Raw genomic sequence first — 13,113 nt, 5'->3', positions numbered from 1 at the left:
TTAGTGTAGTTACAATCTGTAACCATACAAAGTTGTTGCAATATTATCGAATATATTCCCTATGTTGTACTTTTTACCCTGTGACTTATTTATGTTATAATCGGAAGTTTGTAGGAGAGGTAGAGGTTTTTAGTAGTAGTAGTAGGAATGTGAAAAGGCCCCACTAGCAACGAGTTTGGTGGAATGAATGGGAGCATGATTCTTTCAGCGTTTGTTACCCATTGCTCCATAAGAAACCATCTCAAACCTTAGTGTCTTAAAAAAGCAACAATTTTATTTTGCTCAGGATTCTCTTGGTTCAGAATTTGGACATGGGTCTAGCAACTATCAGCAATAGCAGTTTCTAAGATGTGGCCGTGGGAGTGAATGTCTGACATCATTAGAAGAAAGAAGATTAAGGAATTTTAAGAGTGCAGAATATTTGAATATTTCATTCTATGTGAAAATTAAAATAACCAAGATCTGTAACAGGAGCAGTGTGTTGGGAAAAGTGGCAGTGAGCCAGGGGTGAAAAAGTCCTCAAGGAAGTGGGGAGCAACATAGGAATCCAAAATAAAAAATTTTTAAATACCCCCAACCCCACTATTCCAGCCATATCTTATTTCTTTTTATTTCTCATAAAAGTATAGATTAACAATGCTACACATGTATACTGGAACTGAACAATAAGTAAATGGACTGAAGATATGAGTCAGGCTTCTCAGTGTTTACAAAAAACCAAGAGAAGGAGGCCAAAATGATCCAAGTGCCACAGATTATAGAGTCACAGATATTATGAACTTGTGTTTAGTTTAATACAGGTAAAGATGGTTACATACAGAAATTTCTATAGATATGGGTATGTATGAGGGTTAGTACACACACATATATTTCCTTGCTGTCAGCTGAGCAGGCCTAGAAACAAGTACATCCCAGGAGCAACAAGAACACCTAGCTCCCAGATAATTGTTTCTAATACCATCCTTCAATAAAAGAAACCAGGACTCCATGGAGAAGTGGCCGACTCTAGGACTGGGGTAGGAAATACACACAATGAGCCTGGTGCATCTGCAAGTGTCAGAAAGTAAAGTGCTCAAAAACATTTATTGGGGCACCTCAAAGTCACACAGGAGCCAAGTGAAAGAGCTCCCAATGACCAATCTGTCTCTAAGAAAAGGACTTCCTTCCAGCTAATTTCCTGAGAGCCCCTTTGACATCCTTGTTTCTCAGGCTATAGATTATGGGGTTCAACATTGGAGTCACCACTGTATAGAACACAGATATCATCTTATCCCGCTCTTTTGTGGTCTTGGAGTTTGGCCTCATGTAGGTGAATATTCCTGATCCATAGAAGAGGACAACGACCATGAGATGGGAGCCACAGGTAGAGAAAGCCTTGAGCCTCCCTTCCCCAGACTGCATCTGGATCACAGTGGAGATGATATGCCAGTAGGAGACAAGGATCAGGGAGACAGGAGCCAGGAGGATGACCACGCCCATTGCAAAGATGGCCATCTCTGTGCTGTAGGTATCAGCTGAAGCCAGCTTCAGAAGGGCAGGAGGTTCACAAAAGTAGTGGTTGATAATGTTCAGCCCTCGGTAGGGAAGTTGGAAAGTAAAGATGGTATCCACCAGAGAGACTAGTGCCCCGCTGACCCAGGACCCTATGGCCAGCTGGAGACACACCTGTTGGGTCATGATGGTGGAGTAGTGCAGGGGCTTGCAGACAGCCACGTAGCGGTCATAGGACATCACTGCCAGCAGGGCACACTCTGTACAGCCAACCAGAAGGAAGACAACTATCTGTGTCATACACCCAAAAAAAGAAATAGTTTTCCTCTTTACAAGGAAGTGGACCAACACTTGAGGGACGATGCTAGTAGAGAAACAGAGATCTGCGAAAGAGAGGTTTCTCAGAAAAAAGTACATGGGAGTATGAAGTTGAGAATCCATGAAGATGAGAATGATGATGAGCAGGTTTCCAAGCACAGTCAATAGATAAATGATGAGAAAAAGAATAAATAGCAGACTCTGGGTCTGCAAGTCCTGCGAAAGGCCCAAGAAGACAAACTCAGCCACAGAGGTTTGATTTTCTTCTCTCATTGAGATTTATGCCTGTTTGACACAAAAAGAACAAACTTTGGGTTTATGACATCAAGTCTTGTTGAAGAATCTCATTTAAGGTTCAACCTAAAATCTAACTGGGTTTTTCCAACCTTTTTGCTTCCAACTTGTTCTCATATTTATTCTTATTGTTGGTGGTTGTAATTTAAATCCACATCATTTTTTCCCCAAATTCCTTCACCCTAGTGCCACTTATTTATAAATGGAGTGTGACATTGTTAAAGCATTTTTGGCTAGTTTTGATGTAAGGTTATTAGAACTTATGTGGATTTTACTAAATGACTGTACACATATTGTTAGGCAATGACTGTGTATATTGTTAGGATTATCATTATACGTAAAAGTTGTACCATTAATTATTCAAAATAGTGCATATTTAATTGTAACACATGCTTGAAAAATGTGAAAGGGTTTCCAGGCATCAAACCCAATTTGACCTCTTAAAAAATAATGAAATTTTCTGGGGTTTAAAAATAAAGCCTTAGCGTATCAAATATTTTGTAGCTATCTGATTTGGATTAAAGAGCAAAATATTCAAAGTAAAACAATAAGAAACAAGAAAAATAACATAATTGTTGTGGTATCTGCATAGGATCAGACTTGAAAAACACAAAAGCCCTCTAAGAAACTGACTAAAAGTGTGTAGAGTTTACATATAAATTGAAAGACTTCTGTGAGGTAACAGTATCATGAATAAAATGAAAAGATAAACTACAAACAGGAAAATATTTCAGGTTACGTCAGACCAAAGCTAAAATACTTCAAGTTTTTCAAATAAAATATTATAGAAGTTCTTGAGTCCAAGAAATAATGGGCCAAGGACATGACCAGACTATTTACAAAAAAAGGAAAACAATTAGCTACGAAATATAAGAAAAATATCCAATATTACTATAACCAAATAAGTGTGATTACAACAATGAGAGATTTTTCACCTGGGAAATTAAGACTTTTAACAGCAACAACTATGACAAAGAATAATAACTAGTATTTTATTGAGAATTAAAACATGGCAGACATTACTTTAAGAGTTTTATATGATTATATTATCTCAACATCACTGAGGTAGATACTACTAATCTTAATTTGCAGATGAGAAAACTTAGGCACAGAGAGGTTAAGTTACTTTCCAAAAATCACACAATTATTAAATGGCAGAATTCCAGGTGGAGAAAGACAAGTACCAAATGATTTCACTCATTCATGGAGTATAACAACAAAGCAAAACTGAAGGAAAAAAACAGCAGCAGACTCACAGACTCCAAGAAGGGACTAGCAGTTACCAAAGGGGAAGGGGTGAGGAGTGAGGGAGAAGGGGATTAAGGGACATTATGATTAGCACACACAATATAGCAGGGGCCCAGGGAAGACAGTGTAGCACAAAGAAGACAAGTAGTGACTCTATAGCATCTTACTACGCTGATGGACAGTGACTGCAATGGGGTGTTGCTGGGGGACTTATTAACATGGGTGAATGTTGTAACCACAATGTTGCTCATGTGAAACCCTCATAAGATTGTATATCAATGATACATTAACAAAAAAATAGCAGAATTCATTAGCTGCATAATGAGGGTGCAGAAAAAGACATTTTTTGTGCAATGCAAGTGGGTAGGAAAATTAGCACAATCTTTCTGGAAAATAATTTTGTCAAAAAACATTGAGACAAATATTTTTATACTTTGACCTAGTTCCCAGTATAATGGGAGAGAGAGAAATTCCCTTTTCACTAGTCCTTTCTTCTGTGGGAAGTGGAAATCTGATTTGTACATTCTAGGGTGTTGATTGGTCCATGTTTACTACCGGATAGAATTTTCCGTGCTTTATGAGGTCAGATACTTTTCTGATTTCTCTCTTCTTCAGGGGCTGGACTGATAAGTTGAAACAATGCCTCCCTTAACAACATTACTTGCTCTATTGTTACATTTTTGAATGGTGCCTAGGTGTACTCTATCACTTTCTTCTTCTTCACTGTGTTGTGAACTAGAAGATAATATGACACAATATGGATTTAAGTTGTAAAGGAGATTGACATCTTTGAAGGACTAGGTATCATAACTCAGCCTTATCAAAGTTCTGATACTGAGTGACATTAGCGACTAGTCTAATTAATAATAAGTGGTACCTTATTTTTCACATTTCTTCTTTCACTTGTAGAACCCTAAGGGGAGGAATGACCAAAACTAGAGTAGTATTAGGAGCCCTGAGTCCCCTAGGCCTAATATCATCTAATATCCACAAATGTTGCTCCAATTTCTAAATCCAGTGCTAGGAGTCCATTCTAAATAAATACTCTAAACTGAAGAAGAATATTCACAGGAAAATATGTTTATCATATCCAATAATAAAATAAAAGCTAAAAACACACATATAGGCCAATGGAACATACAGAGCCCAGAAATAAACCCACACATAGACAAACAACTGATCTTCCACAAGGGTGCCAGGATCACAGTAAGATATTGTCTTACCCCAGTTAGCTCAGCTATATATATATATATATATATATATCTCCCACATGATAACAAGTGTTGGTGAGGATGCAGAGAAAAGGGAACCCTGTACATGGTTAGGAATGTAAACTGGTGCAGCCACTCTGGAAAACAGTATGGAGGCTCCTCATAAAATTCAAAATAGAACTACTATATGATCCAGCAATCCCATTTCTGGGTGTATATCCAAAGGAACTGAAATCAACATCTTGAAGAGGTATCTTCACAGCTATGTTCACTGCAGCATTATTTGCAATAGCCCAGATTTGGAAGCAATTTAAATATCCATTGATGGATGAAGAAAATGTTGAATATACACACAATAGAATATTAGTCACCTTTTACAAAGAATAAAATCTTGCCATTTGTGACAACATGGATGTACCTGGAGGACATTATACTAAGGAAATAAGCCAGACAAAGAAAGACAAATACTACATTGCACCTATATGAGGAATCTAAAATAGGTATACTCATAGAAGCAGAGAGTGGTATAGTGATTGCCAGGGGCTAGGGGAGAAGGCAACAGGGAGGTATTAGTCATAGGGTACTAAGTTTCAGCAAGGGCATAGTGCCTAAATATTCAAAGAACCACTTCCTCTCCCATCATTATTTCTGAAATTGCACAAGGAAAACATTCCTGTTCTCAGCACCATCGGCCCCTAAGTCATGTCTGTCACTTTCTCTTATCCTTTCTCTTGTTGTCTAGCTGTTATTTGAGCACTCCTATTTCCTCTGTACTCTATAGATAATGATTATTAATATCATTAACAATGATGATCATCTTCCATTGGTACTTAACAAAAGTGGTTGTGCTAATGCTGTAGGGACCAATGCTAATATATTTTTTCAAAATGCACAGGGAAAACAAAGAAAAATACTTCCAAAATGTTGAGAATAATTGAGTCTGGGTGCTCATTTAAGGGTTGGGTTATTTCTCTTCTTTTCTAATGTTTTGGTGCTTTACAAGGCCACAGATTGGCTGTATAGGAAAAATACAAAAATAGGACAATCTGAACAGCACTTAATTGAGGATGCTCTAAACAAAAGTCACTTTATTGCTTCTATTTTCAGCCTTGATAAAGCAACTGGAATAAAACTAGCCCTTTTGCTAGAAAAAACCATAAAACAAAATGTGGAACAACCATTTTCAGATACTGGACAACAGCCAGCTCAGAAATTGATCCCAGTATAGCAAGAAAACAAGGTGAGCTCCATGGTAATACTAGCTTTATGCCTAGAGGTACTCTTAGGACCATAGTCCATAGAGTTGGAGCCTAAGCAGAGCATGATGGTTTTGCTAAGCTGAGGAGACAGAGGTCCACAGCTGAAAGTGCCAAAGCATCTGGAAACTGCGAAAGAAGCATATCAGAAACGAGGGAGCTGCACAGTAAAAGGGCGTCAGCAATCTGAACAAGTTTTTGCTGAATGTTAAGCTGTGCATACATAGGGTAGCAATGTGCAAGATCCCAAAAGAGCAGCTATGAAGGAGGTCAGGTAAAGCAACAAGATTTTGGAATTCCAGCTAGCCAGGATTGAGAAGTCCTGGCACTGAGCTGCTGCCTTAGAGAGGTCAGATCTTAGGAATAGTGAATTATTCCCATGCATGGTCAGGTAAACCAATATTTATTAAACCAATTCTTGGGGAGTGAGGTGGGGAGGGAGAAATAGGTGAAGGGGATAAAGAAGTACAAACTTCCAATTATAAAATAAATAAGTCACTGTATGAAAAGTACAGCATAGGAAATATGGTAAATAATATTGTAATAACTTTATATCTGATATATATGGTAACTACACTTATTGTCATAAGCATTTTATAATGTATATAATTGTCAAACCATTGTACATCTAAAACCAATATAATATTATTTTTTAACTATATTTCATTAAAAATTGTGACCCATCGTAGAAAAAAAACAATCTTTCATATTAACAGATCAAACTGGGGAAAAGTAATCTCAGTAGGTTACTACAGAAGACATTTGGTAAAGCTCATCTTTCATTCCTCATAAGTACTTTTAGGAACTTTTAGAACTTGGGTGTCCTTCTTTTAGAAGGAATATGACTATACTTTTTTACAATAATAGTTATTTGAAATCAAAAGCTAACATCATGCTTAACAGTGAAATATTGGAAACATTCACATTACATTCTGGGTTAGAAAAAGATGTCTGTCTCTTTGTAAAGAACTAGTCAATGCCATAGAAATTAGAAATAGAAACTAGAACTAAGTTATAATTATCATTATTTCTAGAAGATTTTATTTTTCTGTCTGGAAGTCTTAATAAAGTCTATTGAAAACTGATCAGAAGCAATAAGAAATCTGTGAACAAACTAGTTTTATATGTATATATATATAGTTTCTTACATTAATGAGAACTAATTAGAACACATATAAAAGTACATACAATTCATAACAGCACCCTCTCCCAAATATTTAGTCGTGAATTTAACAGAATATAGTCAGAAGCAATACAGGGGGAAAACCCTTCATATTCTAAGGAGGAACACAGAGGTCAACATGAATAAATGTAGAAATATACCTAATAACCTAGATGGGAAATTTAAATATTATAAAGATGTCAATTCTTTCCAAATCATTGATTCTCATATATTAATGTTCTTAATAATTCTCTCTGTAAGAGTTTATTGAAAATATATTTCTGGGCTCTGGAGATTTTCAGTAAGTTTGCGATTGAACAAGGAAATTGGCCTTTTTATCAAGCTTACTGGGATTTTGATATGATTATTTCATGGACCGTATTTTGAGAAACACTGCCCAGAAACAATCTAAAAATCAAATGCAATTATAATAAAAATTCTTAAGCAATTTCTGATGGGAAATTTAACAAGATGATCCTGAAGTTTATCTAGAAGAATACATGTGAAAATATTCAGGGAAAAAATCTGGAAAAATGAAATTGAAAAATGATTGTGGCAGTGGGGAAGGTAGGAGATTTAACCTACCTGAAATTAAGATATACTATTAAATTCAATTAATTTATACATATTGTATTTGTTCAGAAATCAAGACCTCCTTGGAATAAAGTAGAAAACTCAGAATCAAACAAGTATATAAGGGAATGAATGATAATGATGTCATCTAAATCAAGAGAGAAAGGTGTATTATTTAAAAATGGTTTTAGGATAGCTGACTATCTGGAAATGAAACACTCTCACATCAACTCTTATTCTGTAAAATCTAGATGGAGCAAAGATCTCAATGTGAAACAATAAACAAAAAGACACCATAATATTGCTAGGAGAAATGTAGGTGAATAATGTTTTCTTGGGAAAGGACCTTATAAGGATAGCGTGAAAACAATGTCCATTAATTTAAAGATTGGTCTATTTTATTGTAAAATGATCTAGAAATAAATGTTAAATAAAGACATATACATTTAAATGTAAGCAACAAATCAGGAACTATTTCCCACATCAAAGAGCTTTTAAAATTCAAGAATAAAAAGAATTCCAATGGAAATAATGAAAACAGGATGTTAAAAAGGCAATTCAGTAAGAAATGCAAATGACCCAAAATTGACCATGTGAAGAATGTTCATCCTCACTTGGAATCAGAGAAATGTGAAATAAAATAATAGTTTTTATCTCTCTCACATTAGATTAGCAAAGTTGAAACAGGTTGAAATCACTCACTGTATTTTTGAGAATGGGGCAAACATATAAAAAATGTAAGCATGCACATTTATAAAATCCTTCTGGAAGGCAATCTGAAAATACTAAAACCTCACAAAATAGACTTTTCTTTCTGAACAGTAACTATTTTTAGGACTTTATATTTTGGAAATAATTATAGGTATGCGTAAAGACTTCTCTTTCAAAGGATATTCACATATAGGATTATTTCCAGAATAAAGCAATTTACAGTCTAACAATAGGTGATATGCTAAGTAAATTATAGTTATCAAAGTTATCCTATATGATCTAATCTATATAGTATAGAGAAATGGGTAAGAATGAAGATGTCTGAGTAACACAGACATGGGTTGGATAGTTCTGTGGCCCTGACAATTTATCTAGCTCCTCCATGCCTCAGTTTTCTAACATAAATGGATATAACATCAAAACCTCCAAGTATGGATGTAAAGATTAAATTAAGAACTTAATGGAAAGTAGTTTGCACAATGTCTGGCAACTGTATTTTTTAAATGGCTGCTATGGTGATGATGATGATGAAAAAATAACCTTAAGCCAATCAAAGGTAAGTAGATCTCTACTTTCCATGAAAGATGTCTGACACTGTCAAGTTAAAAAAGTGGGTTGCAAAATAACATGTATGGGTATATTTCATACATATGTGGGGTGTGTATGTGTGTCTTTTTTCTCTCTCAAGATGATCCCATTAACTAATACCCTTATCATACTGATCATCTCTTATCATACAACAAAAACTTAGAATTCAGGTAGACTGTGTGGTATACACAAAGAATTGCTATTTCTCTGTCTCTCAAGGTAGGATTTGTACACTTACATATGTGTGTATCTGTAGATTGGGGAAGATGTAGTTTAATCTCCAATCAGGAAAGGAGAATAAGAAATGAGTGAAAAAGGAGGTAAACAAAATGTATTATCATTTATATTCCAAGTAAGACCAGGGAGAGCTATTTTTTTGCATTCCAAATATTTCATTTAACTTTGCCAACTTTACTAATTAATTGAACAATGATGTTTCCTTATCTAATATGGAGAGATAGGGAAGAAAAAATTAAGAGTGTGAAAATAAAATAAAGAGAATATAAGTTAGAAGAAAGCAGGGAGGGGGAAGCTGAACAGGGAGGACAGGAATCCAGAGATGTGGAGACAAAAGTAGAAGGAAGAGGGATTCAGAAGGAAACCTGTGTCTGGCTGTTTCCCCAAACCAAGAGGATGGGCCATGAATTTTCTATCCCACTGAGACCCTAATGACATTGTCACTAATATGGCCTTTCCAGATAGCTTCTCTTAATGATTGTGTCTCACACACACACAGCTGTATACTGGGGGATTATCCCTTGTCATACACACATATCACATGCTACATACACCTCTTCACTCTCAGCTTCACATCTCACACAAACATGCTGACATCCACTTGTCACAAATAAACTCACCTAAGTATTTCATATTCCTATTTATGCACCCAGATGGTCACCAAATCTTTCACAATAACAAAAGGTGTCACAGAGTAGGTATTGGGCCAACTAGATACTGACCAAGGCTGGGTCATATGGGAGCCCACCGCTGCTGCCTTGTCTGGGAAGGACACTGGAGTCGGGGCTGTATGTGTGATGGCACCAGCAGTGGAGGCTGGAACCCTCGACCACGTGCCCTAACCCTCCAAGGGATTGGAAGTGGCAGTGCTGGCTTTCCTAGAACAACGTACCGTACAGTCCTGGTTCCAGACTCAGAGCATGCTCAAGAGCAAGAAGCTCTTGATGAGGCTCCTCAAAGTAAGACTCCTAATTTTTCTCCAGCTCCCTAGGCTTTTCAATGGGAGATAGTGGAACAAATGCAAGCTGAAGGAAACAAGACTGAAGGGCTACAGAGGGCTACAGAGAAGCAGGCAGTTGCTTTTCAACAATAAGAAGAAAGTAATGTGAGAGGGCACAGCTTTTGTGCTCTTTCTAGAAACAGCCTCATCCCTAAAGGAAAAAGTCTAGAAGAGAATTTTCAGGCTGAGATTCGGGAGGAATAGAAGCGTTGTCTCTGGAAGTCTAACAGAGAAACAAATAGATTGTGTAAAAGAGTAAATGACAGAGTTTATTCTTCCCAATAGCATGCCCACCTCCCAACCCCCCATGGGTACTGAAGACTCCTGCAGACTGAGGCCCATCAGCTGCTCTCACTCACCTGAGGGCAGAGACAGGCACCTGCTGGGCTGCAGGGTCCTTAGTGAAGGAACTGAGGATCAGATGTGGGAGGGAGGGATTTCTGCAGCCTGAAGACATGCTCTGAAAGGACAGGACCCAAGAGGATTGGCTCTTGGGCAATACCTCCAAATGCATAGAGTCATTCTATGAGTTTGCCTCCATGCCAAGCCTTTCTGCCTTACTTAATTCAGGTTACAGACTCCAATTCTCCTGGCTCCCAGCCCTGAATAGAGGATTTCCCTTTGAGGAAATACTTACAGGTGAGGTCCTGAGAGTGATGTAAACAAAGAATCCCCTGGAGCTTAAAGAGCCCTCAGGTTTACTACCTCTCCATCCTCTGAGACAGCTTGTGCTATATTGAGGGCACTTGTGTTATATTGGAAACCACAGACTAAAGTTTCCAACTCCAACTCACTCTTCTTTCAAACCTCATACCATGTCATTCAAAATAGCATCACCAGACACCAAGTCAGAGGCTCCCAAGTTATCCATGTGTGTTTTTGTTATTCTGATAACTAAACAGAAATGAAAATGAGCAGATACTGGATTATCTAGATGTCATCTTCTTAACTGAGTAATGCAACTTGATTGCAGCTTGCTCTTTCATTTCAGTTTATGGTGTTTTGGTGCCATGTCACCACCTTAAGCAGAGTTTAATTTGGGTGGCACTGTCCTAACATCAATGTGAGGGACTCTGAGTAGGCTGTAATATTAAAGTTGTATCCTTTACAACTTCATACATACAGAGTTTACTGAACATAAAGTCAAGGCTTTTCTCTTGTGGGGATAATTCACAGTCAAAGGACAGTCTTAAAGGAGACTTTAGTTTCCTAACCTATTAAATTAAGACTGGTTTGGCCAGATGAAAAATGTAAGAACTACTCTTATAATCCTCTCAAATTAATGGGGAAAAAATTTCAAAGGCAATTTCTATATCTAAATGATGCATCTGTGTCATCTGAAGGCCAAACAATCTAAGAGAAACTGGTGGAAGACTTGAGTTATCAGGTGGCTGTACAGACATGTAAGATTCAGGCACTGCCCTGAAGATGTTAGTCCACCAGTCAGATATCAAATGGAAGCTTAGTTTTCTTAGGCTGGAAAATAGGTATGAGCAGGGTGGAGAGAGAAGTAAGGCCAATAAAGCCACCCTACAAGGGACTCAAAGAGTTAACTAGTTAAAACTAGAGAGCCAGAAAAGACTCAGAGTTAATGAGTTAATCAGTTGAAGTGAACTTTAAAAGGCCAGGAGCAACTTGGCCTGGAATGTTTGAATATTCCCCAGATAAAGAAGAGCATCTGAGCACAGCCCGTGTCTTCATTGTGTCACTTAGATCATGCTACTCTAAGATTTACTTTAGCCTGCTAAAAGGCCCCGCTGTAAACTGTATAATATAGACAGGAAGATTCCATCTTAAAGCTAAAATTACATTTTAAAACCCAAGAAGTTAAGTAAGATTCTTAACATATTCATTAGCAAACAGATAATAACTCAGCCAACCTTGGAGGCAGGGCAGGCAGTCTTAATTGATATGCTTCCAAACCAGGAAGCTGCTATTCTGGGAGGGAATAAGAGCAGTACATCTCTTGTGTTAAGCTAATTTTGCAGAATTACCCAGAGGACTGATAAAAAACGTAATGTGTCTCATCAAAGATGAACATCTTGAGAAAAGTCCACACCCCCAGCCCTTTGTCACATTACTTAAAAATCCTCAAAAGGGGGAACCCCCAATCTTTCAGTGCACCTCTCTCTCTGAGGTAACCCACACTCCCCTTTCTCTGAGTGTGCACTTTTGCTCCTCAGCCTTTCATGGCACTCCTTTCTCTGAGGTTGCACACACTTTCTAAGTGTGTAGCCTTAAACTTTCTCCAGACCTTCAGGGCGCCTCTCCTCCCGGAGGTAACCTGTACTTTTTATCTCTTTAAGTAACTTTGAATAAAACGTTTACTCTGCTTCACTGCTATGTCTTTGCCCTTCAATTGTTTGTTGGGGTGGGGACAAGGACCCAGGAAAATAAACAACAGCCCCCTAACAGTCTCAGTAAAACATCGTTCATCAGTGATGCTAGTAATTTGGAAATGCTATTAATTTGAATTTTCTTTTTTTATTGGTATTGTGGTTTGACTTACACATTATCTGTTAGTTTTTTATTTCATACCACATGTAATCTAGCTTAATATAATAAATGGATTATGTGCTATAATTTATGTGGTATAAATTTATGTGGTATAAATATGACAGGATGTATTTAAATATATCCATATTAATGCACATCTGGGTTATTTCCAATCTTTAGACATTGAAATAGTGCCCCAGTGAACATATTTGAACACGTCTTTGTGTCCTTATTAAATATATTTGGCAAATAAGTTTCTTGAGGCTTAATTGCTGGATCTAAAGGTATATACCATTAAAATATCAATCGATATTGTCAATTGCTCTATAGAAAAGTGGCATGATTTTATAGTCCTATTGGGGGAGCATTGCGTATTTTCCTCAGTCCTTGTCCCTGCTGCAACAAAGAATTGAAGGGCAGAGACACAGTAGCAAAGCAGAGTAAAAGTTTTATTTAAAGGTACTTAAAGAGAGAAAAAGTAGGAGGTGGAGCCAAGATGGCAGCATGAGTAGAGCAGTGGAAAACTCC

General features: G+C 37.2%; 1 protein-coding gene across 1 annotated transcript; it reads right to left on the bottom strand.

Annotated features, from left to right (window-relative positions):
- Window positions 1-1,146: 1,146 nt before the first annotated feature.
- Window positions 1,147-2,082, bottom strand: LOC108384345 (olfactory receptor 2D3). Its single transcript, XM_036996500.1, has one exon. The coding sequence runs from the start codon at window positions 2,080-2,082 to the stop codon at window positions 1,147-1,149; it is 936 nt and encodes a 311-aa protein (XP_036852395.1).
- Window positions 2,083-13,113: the final 11,031 nt, after the last annotated feature.

The sequence above is a fragment of the Manis javanica genome, chromosome 11, assembly GCF_040802235.1.
Source record: "Manis javanica isolate MJ-LG chromosome 11, MJ_LKY, whole genome shotgun sequence".
Classification (NCBI taxonomy): domain Eukaryota; kingdom Metazoa; phylum Chordata; class Mammalia; order Pholidota; family Manidae; genus Manis; species Manis javanica.
This window is presented reverse-complemented; position numbering and strand designations above follow the sequence as displayed.